The sequence below is a fragment of the Helianthus annuus genome, chromosome 4 (assembly GCF_002127325.2).
Source record: "Helianthus annuus cultivar XRQ/B chromosome 4, HanXRQr2.0-SUNRISE, whole genome shotgun sequence".
Classification (NCBI taxonomy): Eukaryota; Viridiplantae; Streptophyta; class Magnoliopsida; order Asterales; family Asteraceae; genus Helianthus; species Helianthus annuus.
The window spans coordinates 152665225-152684647 of NC_035436.2; the positions used below are offsets into that span (position 1 = coordinate 152665225).

Consider the following 19423-nt stretch of genomic DNA (forward strand, 5'->3'; position numbering starts at 1 on the left):
CAATATCTTGCGTACAAAATGGTTAGCAACATACAATGTTATTACGAGAGCATCATGGTGGGGATCCTGCACAGTATCCCGGTCATCACTGTCGAAAGTGATCACTTTGTCAGTTGTAAGGGTTGTTATCCTGGCTGGTTTATCTCCCCTTTCAGTCATAGCCTCCTTTGCATGCCTCTTGGCCGCAGAATACGAAGTCCCACAAATGTCGGATCCTCCTGAAATAAAGTTGATTATCTTGGCATCCGTAGGAGGTGATGCCACTCGTTTAGGATCCTTCTCCGTATCCTGACCCTTATTCTTCTTCCTTCCTAGGAGATCCTTCAGATATCCCTTGCTCAGAAGATAACTTATTTCTGTTCTTAGAGCAATGCAATCCTCAGTCACATGACCAAAATCTTCGTGGAAGGCACACCATTTGGATTTATCCTTCCAATCAGCTTTTTGTTGGTTCTTTCGAGGCCACCTAGCTTTGTCTCCTAAACCCTGCATAGCATACATTAATTCAGGAATGTTAACAGAAAAACAATATTCAGATAACTCAGGATACTCCTCAGGATCCTCGTCTTCAACAACATTCACTTTCTTGTTATCATTTCTACCATACGGCTTAGAGAAGTATGGTTTGTACGAGGATTTTGACTTCCTGTTAGTTGATTCATATGTTGAGGGTACATTCATCCTCTCTTGCATTGTCTTATCATCCTCCAGCCTGATATATCTCAATGCCCTGTTACGAGCTTCATCCAGATTCCTGCAGGGATTCATCACAAGATCCTGGTAAAATTGGGAATCTTTCTGCAATCCCATCTTGAAAGCCTGCACAGCTGTTGCGACATCAAGGTGCGGGATATCCAAGGATTCCCGGCTAAACTTATTCACATAGTCCCTCAAGGATTCCTGAGGTCCTTGAGTTATCCTGTAAAGATCACTGGTTAATTTCTCAAAACTCCGGCTGCAAGAAAATTGACTATTAAATAAGTTAACCAAATGAGCAAAAGAATTAATTGAGTGAGGAGGAACATTTAACAGCCATTTTAAGGCTGATCCTGTTAAGGTAGAGCCGAAAGCCTTGCATAAGCATGCTTCCTTAAGTTCCAGAGGGATAGGATTGATTTCCATCTGTTCCCTATACTGGGCAATATGCTCCTCAGGATCCGTGGTTCCATCATAAAGCTTCATGTTGGGAGTTTGGAATCTTTTTGGGATTTCAGCATCACAAATAGGATGCACAAACCGAGATATCCTGTGGCTATCCTGGGATACTTCAGGAATTTGCTGAACCACCCCAGGTACACTTGATATCATATCCTTTAGCTTCTGAAGCTCCCTAGATAATGCTGATGTCACACCTGTATCCTGCAAAGATCCAACACTGTTAGTGGCAAGAGTATTATTATTATTAGAAACATTACCAATCTGAGGATTTTGGCCATATCCTGAAGCATATCCTGAGCTCCTCACAGTTGACACTCTAACCGAATAGGGCATCTCAGGGGTAAGATTCTGGGAATGGCTAGGCACAATATTTCCCCTATTATCCTCAGTATACACAACCGAACTGAAGTTCAAAGTTCTAGGTTGTAGAGGAGTGACGATATCTTCAATGGGTCTGCTAGAGCCAGCTTTTAAGAGTTATATTTCTCTTAACAGCATTTGGTTAGTTTCCTATTGCTGCCTCATTTGTTCCTGCACACTTCCAAATAAGGTTAGAATTTCATCAATAGAAGCTAAAACGGGAGCAGATCCCTGAAAACTTCGGGTAGGGATAATATCCTGAGGTCGTGAAGAAGCTGGCATCCTTGGAGGAGGTGGTGGAAGCACCGAACCAGTAGTAGCAGAAGCTGTAGCAGACACAGTGGAGGAGCTCATCCTTGATCTTGTGGCCATTGCAAATAATGTGGCAAAAAGTTTTGAAAACAGAAAACCAATTAATGATTTCACAAAGATTTTTAGTAAAGATAACACCACTTGCCCCACGGTGGGCGCCAAATTGTTTTGGCCAAAAATTACCGAAGCAATTAAGTGATCAAATTAGTTAAGTGAGGTAGTGCACTAAAAAGTGTATTGTAAATATGCTTGTTATGTTGTTTGTAAAAACAATTTTCAGGATACGGCTCAGGATATTGAGCTGTATCTACGATCAAACTATGAGAAAAAGTAAAGGAAACGACACGAGATGTACGAGGAAAGCCCTTGATCAATCTAGATCACCGGCATAAAACCTCGGGAGCTGACAATCGCAGCTACCTAGTTCTTCTTATTGCTTCAAACTTCAGGATACAGTGCAGGATATTGACCAGATTGCTAAATGTTACAATGCTTTGTGTGAAAGTAAAAATTGCGAGAGAACAAGTGTGAGAGTGTAGTGAGTGTAGCTGTGATGTCCTATTCGATCTGATATACCCACCTATTTATAGTAACGAAATACAAACTAAAATTCCTATAAATATGGGATGCTTCCGAATATTCCATTGTTAACGTTGTAGACCGAGTAATGCGGCTTCAACGTCTTCATTTGAATGACTTGGACCGAGTCTCCCGCATAAAGGGTCTTCATGAACGTTGGGCACGTGGACGCGTACTCCTGCACACAACCCGTTAGTAATCCTGAGGATACCATTCAGGATGTTACCAATATCCTGAATGAGCATCCCGGATATGAGCAGATATCATACAATCAAGATATAACTCAAGATATTTCCCAGGATATGGGCTCAGAATTTTACTCATAACAGATACCTCCAAGGAAATCTATGAAACCGAATTTTGGAAGAGGCTCGTAAATCCAAGTATACGATGCATGTTGGAAGTGACAAGATGTATAAGGATCTAAAGAAAAATTTTTGGTGGATAGGAATGAAAAAGGACATAGCAAGTTATGTTTCTAAATGTTTAACTTGCTTACAAGTTAAAGCTGAACATCAGAAACCTTCAGGTTTACTTCAGCAAATGGAGATGCCAGTTTGGAAATGGGAACTGATAACAATGGACTTTGTTACCAAACTACCCAAGACAAGAAAAGGTAACGATACAATCTAGGTGATTGTGGATAGATTAACTAAGTCTGCATATTTCTTACCAATGAAGGAAACTTTCAGTATGGAACGATTAGCCAAGTTGTATGTGGATGAAATAGTCTCATTACATGGAATCCTTTTACCTATTGTGTCTGACTGAGATAGTCGTTTTACTTCTCATTTTTTGACAAGTTTCCAAAAAGATATGGGAACCTGATTAATTCTAAGTACAACATATCACCCTTAAATAGATGGACAAAGTGAAAGGACGATTCAGACTCTGGAAGATAGCTTAGAGCTTGTGTGATAGACCTTAGAGGAAGTTCGGATGATCACTTACCATTAATATAATTCTCTAACAATAATAGTTATCATACAAGCATTAATGTTGCACCATTTGAAGCACTCTACAGATGAAAATGCCAAACACCGGTATGTTGGGCAGAAATAGGAGAAACGCAATTGTCAGGTCCTGAAATTGTACAAGAAACAACTGATAAAATAATTCAAGTTAAAGAAAGACTGAAAACAGCTCGAGATCATCAAAAGAGTTATGCAGATAATAGGCATAAACCCTTAGAGTTTCAAGTCGGAAACAAAGTTCTATTAAAAGTTTCACCTTGGAAAGGAGCCGTCAGATTTGGTAAGAAAGGAAAGTTAAGCCCAAGGTATGTTGGACCTTTTGAAGTTATCAAACGAATAGTACCAGTAGCTTATCAGCTATAATTACCTGAAAAAATGGCAGGAGTACATGATATATTTCATGTATGTAACCTAAAGAAATGTTTAACTGATGGATCCTTGATAGTACCTCTTCACGACATTGTGGTAAATTAGAAACTGAAGTTTGTGGAAAAGCCTATACAAACTGAAGATAGAAAGATTAAAAATCTCAAGCACAAGAGGTTAGTTCTAGTTAAAGTAAAATGGGATTCAAAAAGAGGATCAGAATACACAAGGGAACTAGAATCAGAGATGAAATGAAAGTACCCTTAATTATTCCATTGAATTTCAAGGACGAGATTTAAAACAAGGTAGGGAGGATGTAACAACTCCCAAAACACCTTATAAGGACTCCTGATCGAAACCACAGACTTGTACGGGGTGACCTAGTACACAAAATAAAGACACTAGTAACTGGACTCCCACGAGGCACGCAGGGGGATACCCCTAAATCTTCCGTGACACGCGGGGGATTACCAAGACACGTGTGACTCAAGCGCGATGTGTGGCAAACCTATATGTGCGACGAGCTTACTCTAGGACTAATTAGACTGCAAGGCGACACGCGGGGGAGCCCCCTTGCCTACCGCGATGCGCAGGGGGTGCCAGGATGAGCTATAAATGCAACAGCTTGGGACTGAAGTCTGTGCACCAGTTCGAAATAATTTTGACGAACTATCTCGCTCATTCTCCGTTTTCTTTGCACTATATCCCTAAATCTGCAAAACTCTGCCCCATTGTAAGTGTTTTAACCCTTATCACTGATTCAATACCCTGTCCGATCGATCTGAAACCCAGCAACGGATGCTAATGTAACACCCCGTGTTTTCAAATGTCAAAGTCAAAGTCAAAGTCCAAGTCAAGTTTGACTTCTTTGACCGTAATTAATCTAGCTTATGTTTTATTATTTGTATTATGTGGAGTAAGTGTTGTAAATCAAAGGAATCGAAGTAATCGAATGTTTAATCGACGCGAAATGCTTTACGACTGTGAATAGTAGGAAGTCACAATGCGATAAAGTTAATCAATCAATAATAATCAAGCTACTCAAATCATCAATCAAACTCGAAATTCGAATTATGCGAATTTGGTGTTATTATACGTGTGTGTGTGCCTTATGTGTTACTTGTGCGTAGTTACTTTAAGTTATGTGTGGTGATCAATCGAATCGTAACTCGAAACTCAATCGAACTCAATTGAAATCGAAATCGAATATGGAATATAGATGCTTGTATGTAGATATAGTAGTTGGGACTAAAAGTAATTTGAATAGGAAACTCTATCGTATTCGTATTGTCTTCAATCGAGATCGAAATATCCAAAATCGTCGCACCGAACACTCAAAGCAGGCTGTTGATCGATCAGGCTCCTAGCCGATGGAACAGCCCAGCCGATCGGACGGACTGTCCGATCGAGCAGGCTGTCCGATCGGGATGCCTGGCCGATCGGCCAGCTCTTTCCCCTTTTGGAAGCCTATAAATAGGCCTGTCATTGTCATTCTTTCCACTTCGGAAACCCTCTGACCGACCAGCTCGTGTTCTTCACTATTTCTCAGATTTCTCTCAAACCCGGTAAGATTTCATCCTAAATCTTGTACTTTCTTGATCAATACATGCTCCTACACCTTTCTGTCTTTCAAATCTTGATTTCTAACCGTGAAATCATCAAGATCTAAGTGTTCTAGGATGATGTCATCATGGTGTTCTTCAAGAACTTCATGGTTTGACCTCAATCCACCAAGAATCACTTGGATCTAACCGATTTCCACATAAACAAACAAGGATCTATCCTAGATCTAGACATTTACACAATGAAAAGGACTGAAAGAGGGAATTTCCAACTTTCTTTCAACTCTTTTACACTCAATGCCTTCAAACCGGTAGAAACGGAGCTTGAGCCAACTCACTAATCATTCTAATGGTTGCGTGGTTCAAGATTCGGATTCTATCTACGAGGTTCACCGATTTCGGGTTAAACGTTACACTACCGTTCCGAACCGTTCACCGGCCGGACTTGGGTGATTCCTGTCCGAGCAGGAGAAACAAGTAAGAACAAAAGTGTCATGGTTCAGCTCGTTGACAAAATACCTCGATATAACATCAAACAATCAGAACAGTCAAGTGTTAGACGAACAGGCCGACCAGGTCAGGATGCTGACCGATCGAACAGGCTGTTCGAACGAACAACCCAAACGATCAGACATGTCAGCCGATCGACCACGCCAGCCGATCGGCTAGCACATGACCCCATACTTTGACAATTTCATGAAGTCTAGTATTGATCGAAGTGCTGTTCGATCGAACTACGGGTTGGGTTGAATTACTCTTCGGATCATGAGATACTATGCTTCAACACTTAATCGATTTTTAACTCGTTCGATGTATTGGAGTGCCACCCGATCGTACATGTTGTTCGATCAGGTGACATCCTGCTGAGGACTTACTACTAAGGTGTCTAACCGATCGGTTAAACCGGCCGATCGAACAGGTTGTTCGATCGATCGACCTGAAAGGTAAGAACACTTCAGTGTTCTCAAATACTACAACGAAAACTTCAAAAGACAAGCCATCATACACAAACACATCCTACTCAAAGGAAGAAACAATCCACTCGAACAGTCCAACCGATCGAGCCTACCGGCCGATCGAACAGGCTGTCCGAACGGACTGTCTAACCGAACGAACAACCCGTTCGATCGAACCTGCAGCTCGATCGACCAGGCTGTTCGACCCATCATCACTTGTTTCCATTTTACGCATTACTCATCGCTATGCAATCGAACTATTCAGGCTCACCCTACTCTCAAGCGCTCCCTTCAATCCATCAATCAATCGCTGTGAGTATACTCGAACCCTTTTTGCTTTAGCACTTTTGGGTGTTACATACGTTACCTATCTAAAATCACAATCGAACACACTACTCAATTACTTTAAACGCTAACCATTATGCATGTATTACGTGACTAAATGAATGCTTTTTGTTATGTTTACACGTGGAATGTTGTCTACCTGCCTTAACGACGTAGTACTATAGTTTGGACTCAGCACCCGTTCACACAGGGGTTATTAAGGACAATTACTTGCATGGATTACGGTGGTAATCATGTATTGCGAACTGTCTTGGACAGTCAACCCGCAGTCATTGGTATTGATAGATCCATGTCGATAATTAACATTCTTCGTTTTCCTCTGTGTACGTGCTGGTTATGCGTAAACTATTTCGAACTCTATATGCTATTATCAAACTTGTATGCTCACCTTTACATTATATGTATTGACTTTATTTTAACGTATGTGACAGGCAATTAGGATGCTTATCTGCTAGGAAGGCGAGCTTAGAATAAGCGTCTAGAGCATAGTTGTCTGTGGATCTTGCAGATCGAGTCTCTAGAAGCATTTGAACAATATTATTTTATACTTGCATTTAAATATGAGTTGTCGGAACAGAATATTTGGCTAGATGTTATTTGTAATAATTTGTTTTGCCATTTGAGGCACGGTATGGGACGTGTTACATAAACTGAATGGTAATGATAGTTGTTATGGTAACTTTTGGACAATCGGTTTCGCTCAGTGCCATGCCCTGATGATTCCGCCATCGGTTGGGGTGTGACAGCTAAAGTGTTGCCTTAATAAGGCTATACTTTGTTAGCTACGTTGGGGTTTGATCTCTTGATGTATCGTTAATGTTTGATTTGGGTTTATGCACTGACACGTGTTGCATTGTATTTTTATTAGGAACCCAGGATTAGCACCAGGAAGCTTTAATCTAAAACCCCAAATCTACTAAGTAAGTCATTCTTTCTTTTTATCAAAATGCTTTGCAAAACCCTAAATGTTTTTCAGTTATACTTACAGTGATTAAGTTTTTGTAATCTGAAATTACTGCCGGTATGTGGGGGTTTGTATACACTACTTCATAATCTTCACTATTAGACGAAAGTTAGCCAGTGAGTGATGTGACTACCGTCACATCGGAACTGCCACCGTGTGACGAATACTGATTGAGTATATGATAGATATAAACAAATACTTTGTGAGTGATCGAAGCACCTTCTCCACCACCTTCACATTAGACATGTCATCACCACAGTTTTTCATGTTGTTTGCTATAGTCATTACTCGTCCAAAGTACCCAGTGATCGTCTCTCCTTCTTTCATCTCCAAGACTTCAAACTCCTTTCGAAACCTCTGCAACTGTGCTCTCTTAACCCTTGTGTTCCCCTTATTCTTGAATCACATGGCCTCCCAAATCTGTTTGGCCGAATCCGTCGCATACCTAACATACAATTAATAACAATCATCGAGGCTTGGGAATATCATGTCTATTTTTGGCATTATCTCTTTACTAACGTCGGGAATGATCAATGGAAAACCAGTTTTCGGGCAAAACCTTTCATTCAAAGAAACACCCTCGTCTGAAAAAACACAGTGAGAACGAATTAACAAAAACGCCGTTGATGAAATATTTAACATAGAAAATGTCTCCTTAAAACTTTATCGATGAAAACGTCATTAATTGAATAATAAACAACAGGAATAACTGAATACTTTCTTAATAAAACATATTAATGAAAACGCCATAATGAATACGTCATAATGAAAACGCCATTAGTTGAATAATAAACAATATACAGAACTGATGTTACTGTCTTCCTAAAACATGTTAATGAAAACGCCATAAGTTGAATAATTAACAAATAGAAAGAACTGAAGTTTACAAATTAACGCCAATATTCACAACTAATCTGATATACGTAACCAGGTGTAAAACGTCATTGGTCGTAAACAATAAGCATATATTAGATCCAAAACAACAATTAACATTAATAATGAAAACGCCAAAAATTAAATATAGGAAGAATGCCATTGAAACATAAACGCCATTTTAAAACAATCATAAAGAACAAAACGCCATATCTGTTATTTGATTTGCTAGAACACATATGAAAACGCCATCAAATATTACTCTGTAGAACAGAATCCACGATAGACGCCATAGATTTCGGATGCTTGGAGAACAGGTAATTGCTAATACGAAATTTTTGGATTTTTGTTTGAAATTTATTGAGGGAACGTGTACAATGACAATCGTGCCCCTGCATATCATTTAGCGCCGCCTGCCACGTGTTCGACCAGGATCCGTTCTCACTGTTTTCACACTTCCAACTATTTTCTCCTGATCTCGTTTCTATATATATACATATAAATTAATATGCATGTAGGATGACAAAAATACTCAAGCACGACTGGTATACCCAAAACCCGAAACATACGGAACGGGTAAATCCGATACTCGACAGGTATGGGATTGAAAAAAAATATTTCACAGGTATAGGAATAGATGATAATGACTCGATTACCCAAAATTATATACCTGTTTACCCAAACAATATAGACGAAACATATTTGCAAAAAGAAATTCATTTTTATTTTTACTTTTTGTTAACTCTTGTTTAAGAATGTTTCATTTTAATAGCTACATTACTTGGAAAATAAACATTTTTTTAGATTATATACATATTTTGATGATGTATTTTTATTACATACATATTTTGATGATGTTGTTTATATTTGTTTGTTAAGAATACTAAATTGTAACTAAAATTTATATTATCATGATAGTTTTGTATTTTGGATGTGTGAAATATTATATGGTGATAATGAAATGTATTTAAGTTATTATATTTTTTTTATCTATTTTAGATTTTAGAAAAATGTAAAATTATATTAGATAGAAAAATGTACTTGAAATCCTAACATGTATTATATTAAAACACTAATGGGTATACCCGATATTTTCAGGTATAGCCAATACCCGACAGGTTTTGGGCCAGTAATGGAACATGGTTCTACAACCAGGTATGGGATTAGCCATACCGGTCTCATATTCAACCAATTGCCATCCCTATTTAAAAGCTTTTACGAATAAATATTAAATATAAAGTTCGTATTATGCTTCGGAAAATGTTTGGCAATATCAGAATTTGTAGAGCTGATAATCTATAAACCTCAAATAAAAAGAAATTACAAGATATGGAAACCTAAATGCGTATGTTGACATTTTATATATGGAGAAATTCAAGGTGAAATCGTGGATTTGTGAGTTTATGTTTTACAATGTGATTCTTTTTCTTCTCGTTTAAATGATTAAACATTTGATCCCACTTTCAATTGAAAGCAAAATAATAAATAAAATAAGGCAAAACAAATGCAAGCATATCACGCAAGAGAGGAGCAGTCGAGCGAGAGACGATACTCCTCAGAGGAGAGCAGCCTTTGCTTTCTTTGACTGGATTAAACAAGCTAGCCCCTGTATTTTTGAATCGTTCAACAAATATTATTCATTACACAAATCAAAGACTTTGTATGTTCAACATTCAACATTGAATAATTCCTTCCATTCTTTACCAATTAAACGCCCCTTTGCAAAGGAGAGCAAATCTACCTTAACAATACACTAAAAATATGCTTATATTAAATTCCTAAAAATACACCAAGTACCCACTACTAAATATTACCCATTACTCGTACAATTACTCTTAACATCTCCCCTCAACCTAATCTCCGGTTTTGATTAGATGCTTAGACTAAAAAAAAATAACCGAAAAACGAATGTGAAGATCCCTTGGTCTGTGTTTCTTCGCTCCAACTAACATCGGGTGATAGAGATCCGTAGAGTGGATCAAACTCCAAAGAGAGATAACCCTTAGAGGGGGTTATGCTCCAAGAATATAGATGAAGAAGACTAGAACTTTTCAACAAATTTTCTCATTAAACTCAAAGTGTACCATACATGGAATATAAATATGCAAACAAATAACTTCTTGCTAAACATTAGGAAATCATGCATGCAGTAATTGAAATGTGATCCGATTTTAATGCAATGGAATTTCTTCCAACAAATGACAAAGTGGGACACGTAAAAATAAAACTTCTCCTAAATGCATGCAACATAAAACAAAATAAACGTGAGAGTTTCACGGGCCGGGTCAATGGGTTACAGGATCGTATCATCAGGTGCCTTCGTATCTCGATTCATGTGCCATCGACCAAAAACTGTCATTGCATGCCTTATATGTTGTTTGCTGGAAATAATCACTCACAAACTTATGGATTACCTATGTAAAATGTGTATTAGTACCTTTTATATAAACACGTACAAGGGTTATGTATGTGAATGTTGTATAGTGTATAGGTGTGTCGTATCCTTGGAACCATGCGTCCTTGTTGGAAATTTTGTGAAAATAGCATTTTCACAAATACAGAAAAATATTTTTTCCTATTTTGGACTAGAAATAAATATAAGAAAAAGAGCGGGTTTTATATATTTATTTGTGGGGTTGTGTTTTATGTTTGAAGAGGTTCGCAACGAACTAAACTACGTCCAAAACGAAGCTAAGATGAATGAGATATCGATGCTCAAAGTTTGGTGTTTGAAACATTGAATGCTGAAACAAAAGGGAAAGTGGCACCTTGTCCCATATAGGAGGAGAGATGAAACTTAAATGGGTATTTAAGTGGGAACTCTCCATCCTTATTGTTTCATGGAAGCACACACGAAGTGTACACGCGAAGGGTGCGGAGCACCCCAGACTCACACGCGCGCGCGCTTGAGCGATGAGGCGCAATGTGGCGCTTTGATGGCGCACTTTGTATTTTTGACCACGTGCACGTGGTGGAACACAAGGGCTGCAAGGACCAGGTGGAACACAAGGGCTGCAAGGACCGATATTTGTGATTTAAAAGCGGTACCCACAAGAGGTGGAAATAAGTACTTCATCACGTTTATTGATGATAATACTAAATATTGCTATGTATATTTACTAAAAAGTAAAGATGAAGCAATAAGTAAATTTATCGTGTATAAAAATGAAGTTGAGAATCAACTTCAAAAGAAGATAAAAGCTTTATGAAGTGTTCGAGGAGGCGAATATGTTGCACCTTTTGCCAATTTATGCGCAAAAAGTGGCATTGTACATGAGTGTACACCTCCTTATTCTCCACAATCAAATGGCGTGGCAGAACGAAAGAACCGTACATTGAAAGAAATGATGAACGCCATGTTGATAAGTTCTAGGGTGAGCCAGGAAATGTGGGGGGAAGCCATTCTCTCGGCTAATTATCTTTTGAACAAGATACCACTAAAAAAAGGGACGAAACTCCATATGAGTTATGGAAAAGGAAGAAGCCTTCATACAAATACTTAAAAGTGTGGGGGTGCCTAGCAATAGTGATTGTACCACCTCCTAAGGCTCTTAGGATAGGACCCAAAACTGTTGATTGCATATTCATTGGGTATGCGCATCAAAGTAGTGCACATCGCTTTCTTGTACATGAGTCCAAGAATCCAGATGTACACGTAAACACTATCATGGAGGTGAATCCTAACGTTGTATCTTACTTTGAAAATGTGTTTCCTTTGAGAGGACAAACACATGCAACGTCGTCAACACCTAATTTTGAAGTAGGTGAAAGCTCATCTACACCAGTTGATGAGGTAGTTCATGATAAGACACATGAACGACCTGAGGTTGACGAAGGTGATCGTAGGTGAAGCAAAAGACCAAGGGTTGAAAAATTCTTCGGTCCAGACTTCGTTCGCTATATGGTTGAGGGCGAGCCCAATACATATCACGAAGCGGTTCCCTCTTCAGAAGGACCTCAATGGAAAGAAGCAATAAAGAACAAAATTGATTCGATATTGCAAAATCATACTTGGGAGTTAGTAGATCTTCCACCTGGTTGCAAACCACTTGGATATCGTTGGATATTCAAAAGGAAGTTGAAAACTGATGGAAGTATTGATAAATACAAGGCTAGGTTGGTGATTAAAGGATTTAGACAAAAGGAAGGTCTAGATTACTTTGATACCTACTCGCCTGTGACGCGCATAACCTTGATTAGATTGGTTCTTGCTATAGCGACATTAAGAGATTTGGAAATTCACCAAATGGACGTTAAAACCGCATTTCTAAATGGCGATTTAGAAGAAGAGATTTACATGGAGCAACATGAAGGTTTCTCCGCCCCAGGTCAAGAGGGTAAAGTATGTAAACTCGTCAAGTCTTTGTATGGCTTGAAGCAAGCACCAAAAAAATGGCACCAAAATTTTGATCATGTCATGATTGACAATGGTTTCAAAATAAATGAGTGCGACAAAGGTGTTTATTTTAAAGACACAATGAAGGTTATGTGATCTTATGCCTTTATGTAGATGATATTCTTTTCATTGGGAGTAATGATAAAATTATCAAAGCTACTAAAAGCATGTTGAAAGCGAGATTTGACATGAAAGACATGGGTTTAGCGGATGTGATCCTTGGAGTAAAGATCATAAGAACCCAAGAAGGTCTTGTGTTAAGTCAATCTCACTATGTGGATAAAATTCTTGAAAAATTCAACTCGTGAGATACGAGTGTAGCTCGAACTCAAGTTGATACCTCCCAACATCTAACGAAAAATAGAGGAGAGGGGGTTGCTCAGTTAGAGTACTCAAGATATATTGGCAGTCTAATGTATCTAATGACATGTACTAGACCTGACTTGGCTTACGCGGTGAGTAGGCTAAGTAGATATACTAGAAATCCAAGTCATGAACATTGGAAAAGTATAACGAGGGTGCTTAGATACATAAGATACACAAGAGATTATGGATTGCATTATACCCGACAACCAGCAGTGATCGAAGGATACACTGATGCTAACTGGATATCGGATAATAAAGATTCCAAATCAACAAGTGGTTACGTGTTTACACTTGGAAGAGCTGCTATTGCTTGGAAGTCTTCTAAGCAAACGATCATAGCAAAATCCACAATGGAATCCGAACTTATCGCCTTGGATAAGTCAGGAGAGGAGGTGGAATGGCTACGTCAATTCGTGGAATATATTCCAAGATGGCCAAAGCCTTTGCTAGCCATATGTATACATTGTGATAGCCAATCAGCGGTTGGTAGAGCTCAAGCTTGATGTACAATGGCAGATCAAGGCACATGCGACGTAGACATAACACGGTACGACAACTACTCTCAACGGGTGTTATCACAATTGATTATGTGAGATTAAAGGATAACATTGCGGACCCGTTTACAAAAGGCTTAAGTAGAGAGTTAGTTAAAACGTCGTCAAGAGGAATTGGACTAAAGCCCGTGATAAATGGGAATATAAGGGAAACCTAACTTAGTTGACTGGAGATCTCAAGATCTAAATTCAATAGGACAACTTAATCATATTACCAAAACGAAGTCACTGTGGGGGAGTACCCTAAACCAAATAAAAGGGAGTTATATACTTCCTAGTCCATTCCAATCAGTGACATTGAAGTGACGCTAAGCATATTAAGTTTAATGATTTCGGGAAATCAAATAACCATGATGCTTTTAATGATTCATGGGAATCACCTATGTGAGAGAGAAGTAGGGTCGCTTCGAATGGCTTTGTGGGGTGAGCAATCCTAGAGCTCTCGCAGAACCAGGCTAGTGTTCTAGGACCATAATAGGACACGACAATGAGGGGTTGCCAGACCAGGGAGAGTATTGTGTGAAGTGTATTGTCGTTTACACAAATGGGGGTATGTTCAAGGACATCGTGTCTACAAACCGCTAGTAAGCTAAGTATGCTTCACAAAAGAAGGCTCAAAGGTAACAACCTACCTATCTTGCAATACTCAACTGTCAAAGTATATCGTTGAAACGTGTAAGGAAAGATCGATTTCCATTCATGTGGGGGATTGTTGGAAATTTTGTGAAAATAGAATTTTCACAAATATAGGAAAATGATTTTTTCCTATTTTGGACTAGAAATAAATATAATAAAATGTGCGGGTTTTATATATTTATTTGTGGGTTTGTGTTCTAGGTTGGAAGAGCTTCGTAACGAACTAAACCACGTCCAAAACGGAGCTAAGATGAATGAGATATCGATGCTCAAAGTTTGGTGCTTGAAACATTGAATGCTGAAACAAAAGGGAAAGTGGCACCTTGTCCCACATAGGAGGAGAGATGAAACTTAAATGGGAATTTAAGTGGGAACTATCCATCCTTATTGTTTCATGGAAGCACACACTAAGTGTACTTGCGAAGGGTGCGGAGCACCCTAACTCGCACTTGCCCTCGCAAACACGCGTGCGCGCGTGGCGTGGACGATGAGGCGCTTTGATGGCGCACTTTGCACTTCGCACACTCGCGCCGCTTGAGAGCTGCCTTTGTATTTTTGACCACGTGCGCATGGTGGAACCCAAGGGTTACAAGGAACAGGTGGTTGGTGACGTAGCATGCAGGCGCATGACCCTGGTGGGTCCGCGCGCAGTGGCACATGACGTGGCAGTCTAGCATGTCCGCGCGTGAGTACACATGGCAGGTAGGCACGCGGTTGTGCGCATGGATCATGGGCCCTGATGTGACATGCGTTGCGCACCAGAGTGAGCTAATACGGCGCGACTGTGTGGCATGCTCGTATAAGCTCATAGGTGACATGGCGCACGCGCGCATGAGTGTGCAGATCTACGTGCGCAAGGGCGCGCGCGCACTAGTGTGTCTTGCGCGCACGCAGAAGGTTCCAACATTTAATGACAGTGCAGTTACAATTCAGCAATTGAAACTATCGAGTCAAAGGCTTTGACTGAGAATTAAATGACGAATTAACTTGCATTGAAGACGTTTAATGCGATTTAACTCTCACCATTTAATTCGTTTTTGCTGTTTCAATTTAGATGTTGTATAAATACAGCATCTCCTCCGCTATAGAAGGACCCAGAAACACAACAGCACATGCAACTTTCTCTCTACAACTTTCTGATCTTTCTCTTGCTGTCTTCAAGGTAGCCTTCTATTTTTAGAGTCAACTCCAGCAGTACGCTGCTTCGGCTGTGTACCCTGGGAAACAAAACGAGTGCTCCTGGGAGACTCGGAATTTGTTTTAAGGGAAGCGTGTTGAACACGTGCCTCAGTCAATCTATTTCTTCTCCATTTCTTGTATTTTGATTTTTCAGTTGTAAAAGTAATATTGTTTCCAGCTTTCTTTATTTCTGTATTGTAATCGTATAATAAAATTTGTTTATTTTTTTACACGAACGGTTCCTACGGTCCTTTTATTGTAATTGGCATAACACTGATAATCATGTACATAATATGGGTTACGATCCCAATTTCATTCATTAAATACAGAAACCCTTTTAATTCTTTGTGTTTTGATCTTGGAGACTTTGATTGTTTGGTATTAATTCTAAACAATAATTGGTATCAGAGTACATGGTTTTTACACAAATCATCATACTCGTTCCTGAATCTGTTTCTCCTGAAATTCATCCGATCATTCGTTTTAATCTGCTTGTTATTTGTTTGAAATCTGAAAAGGCCTACAATTCAATTGTTTGATTTAACATTTGGATCATTCAATTTATTGTTGGATTGCAAACTCACCCTTCCAAGTTTTGAAATAATACAAGAACGCTCGACTTGTAATTTGAAATTCAATTTACTGCCAACGCGAATTGTTTCTTGTGTTCAAAAGATTGGAACCAGAAGTGTTGAAGGATAAAACCTTTTATCAAACGGAACATTTACTGAACATTGTCTCTGGAAACTTAAATCCTAGATCACAAGGGAACTCAAGTCTGGATCGTTATTCATCATCATACTTGAAAACACATCAGACTGATGAAGATTAAATCTCAGACTGAATCGTTTTTGTGTTTCATCAGACCGAAGACGCATCAAGGTACTGGATTAAAAGAAAACTTTGACACCCTGGTTTACAATTCCAAATCACACTTATTTGTTTTTGAGTTTTTTTGTTATTAGACAGTGAATTTCATAATCACTATCACTGATTAGGTATTGCGAACTGTAGTAAAAAATTTAGTGATCTCTAAGATTCCCTGTTTAGAACTGTTGGGAATTTCTAGTCTAATCCGTGGCTTACATGCATGAAGGATGGCTAGGAGGACTGCTTGGAGTGCAAGACAAGTAATAAACAATATTATTAATTAATTGGTGAATATTATCTAAGGTTACTATACATGTTAGGTTAGGAAGTGTGTTTAGATAATTATTATGTAATTAATTAATAGGTTTGCTAGTTATAGTCTAACGCGTTTAGATTAGCTATATGTACTAATCTAATTGGTAGGGATTGTAATTTTCAAGGTTTTGAGTTAAGTTTCCTTGATAATAAACATTGGGTGTTAGCCAATTACTCTTCTTAACTTTCGATTATCCACTAATCTGGTACCAATTCTCTTTAGTAGGTATCAGAGTGGAATAATTGAACGGTCGAGGACCTGTGGTAGTCAACTAAGCCTGTGAGCAAAGGGGTTGTTGATACCTGAGGAACGGTTCGCGTCAGGGAACTGTGGTGATCAGAAAAATATCTCGATTGAGAGACCCGTGAAGAACAACATACCTGCGTGTCAAGGGGTTGTTGTTGATTGATACTTGCGACCGGAAGTATCTAGCCAGAACCATTCTGATCGAAGAGAAAGGAGAAGAGCGGCGTATTACAGGGGAAACTGAAGTGGCGTTCACTGCTTTTGGGTTCATTGGGAAAAGCATTTAATTGCTTTCACTAATTTTCCTCGTACACATCGTTCCTTTATCTCTTTTACTTTAAAGTTGAGTTCAGTTATTTAAAAAAAAGGAAAAGGCAATTGTCTTTATCTCTTCATACAATAACAATTGTACCAATTTACAAATATATTATTTGATTTTAACTATCGAGTTAAATTTGGTTAAAATAAGGGGATTGTTTTTCGATTCAGATTTGACCAAGTTGGAAACAGTTTTTAACTGTTGATTGTCTTGGTTAATCGTCGATTATAATAGGTTGGAAACAGGAAACCGTTGATTGTCCTACGACGCTATCGACACGAATCGAAAAACAAACCGATTACAACCATGTTAAAAGGGTTGTATCAGTAAAATTGATTCACCGAGGATTACTAAAACCTATAGCCGACGAAAGAAACAAACGATGGTTGTGGGTGAAGGTTCAAATGCTCCGGTAAAAGAAACGAATCCTGGTTCGTTTCAGTGTCCGATGTTAACTTCAACAAATTACACGATCTGGAGCATACGTATGGAGGTTATTTTTGGGTTCATGGGGTTTGGGATGTGATTGATCCAGGTTCTGGTGATGCGAAGAAAAATAACGTGGCAAAGGCCCTTTTGTTTCAATCGATACCGGAGGAAAAAATTTTACAAATCGGTAATTTGAAGCCAGCAAAGGAGATGTGGGAAGACATCCAGTCAAGAAATCTCGGTGCGGAACGTGTGAAAGAAGCAAGACTTCAAACCTTAATAACTGAATTTGATGGTTTGAAGATGAGGGATACTGGAACGATTGATGAGTATGCCTCAAAGTTGTCGTCTATTGCTTCTAAGGCGGCCACACTAGGAGAAACGATTGAAGAACGAAAAATGGTCAAGAAAGTCCTTACTAGTCTGCCAAGGCGTTTTATTCACATTGTGGCCTCGCTTGAACAAGTTTTGGACTTGAAAACGGTCGGGTATGAAGATGTGGTTGGTAGACTAAAAGCTTATGAAGAGAGGATCCAAGAAGAAGATAACACACACGACAATTCGGGTAAGTTAATGTTTTCTAAATCTGAATCTTCTTCTAGCCGTGGACGTGATTCTAGTAGGGGTCGAGGTCGAGGATCTCACTCATCGCGAGGGCGTGGCCGTGGTCAGGATAACACCCAAAACTGTGGTAAAAAAGAAGAATATAAGACCGAGACAACGGAAAGCAAAAGGATAAAAAGCGTGATTTATCAGGAACAAAGTGTTACCGATGTGACAAATATGGACACTTTGTTTCAACATGTCTAGATCGATTCAAAAATAATGAGGCGAACATGGCACAAGCCGAGGAACGAAATAATGAGGTTGATGGAACATTTTTTTATGATGAAGACCGATCAAGAAACTATCTTTTTAAATGAAGAAAAGGTTTTGCCAAAGAAATTTGAAGCCGATTCTAGCGAAAAAGATGTTTGGTACCTTGATAACGGAGCAAGCAACCACATGACGGGTAACCGGAGTTATTTTGCAGAGTTAAACGAGCGAATAACTGGAAGCATGAAGTTTGGTGATGGTTCGCGTGTGACGATTAAAGGAAAAGGGTCGATTTTATTTGAAGGTAAAACCGGTTAACAGAAGCTTTTAACCGATATTTATTATATCCCAGATTTGTAGAGTAACGTGATAAGTTTAGGTCAAGCAACCGAATTCAGATGTGAAATTCGAATGAAGGATAATTTTCTAACGATGTTTAATAGTGGTGGAAACTTATTGATGCGAGTGGCTCGTTCGAAAAATGGTTTGTACAAGGTGAAATTGAAAGAGGGCAGTCCCGTTTGTCTTATAGCGAAAATCAGTGAAGATTCGTGGTTATGGCATGCGAGACTTGGTAATCCATGAGGGTACGTTGGTCCGCCATTGGAAGTGGGTCCCCCGAAACTTTCTCTTGGTTTTTAGCTTTAAGTCTTTTTCTTAGAAAGCGTTCGGGTTCGTCTAGGGGCTCTTTTACATCTCTACTAGAACTGGAGCTCATACACTACGTGGAGAGTTCAGATGTGGCGTCTAGGTTCCAAGTCCTGAAATAAAAACAAAAGGAACGTTGGTCAGAAGCTTCACCACGGCCCCGTGTTCAGATGAACACGGCCCGTGGTCAGAGATATAG

At 39.1% G+C, this 19423-nt stretch overlaps 1 protein-coding gene across 1 annotated transcript; it reads left to right on the forward strand.

Moving 5' to 3' along the window:
* Positions 1 to 17713: 17713 nt before the first annotated feature.
* LOC110933709 lies at positions 17714 to 18570 on the forward strand. The gene is made up of 2 exons (XM_022176918.1): positions 17714 to 17762; positions 17867 to 18570. Exons 1-2 carry the CDS (start codon positions 17714 to 17716, stop codon positions 18568 to 18570), a joined length of 753 nt encoding a protein of 250 aa, XP_022032610.1.
* The last annotated feature ends 853 nt before the right edge of the window (positions 18571 to 19423 follow it).

Excerpts from the sequence above, each read along its gene's own strand:
- LOC110933709 (XM_022176918.1), top strand. The coding sequence starts at position 17,714 with ATGGTTGTGGGTGAAGGTTCAAATGCTCCGGTAAAAGAAACGAATCCT. Across the intron at positions 17,763-17,866 it reads GGTAAAAGAAACGAATCCTG|GTTCTGGTGATGCGAAGAAA; the intron begins GTTCGTTTCAGT and ends TGATTGATCCAG.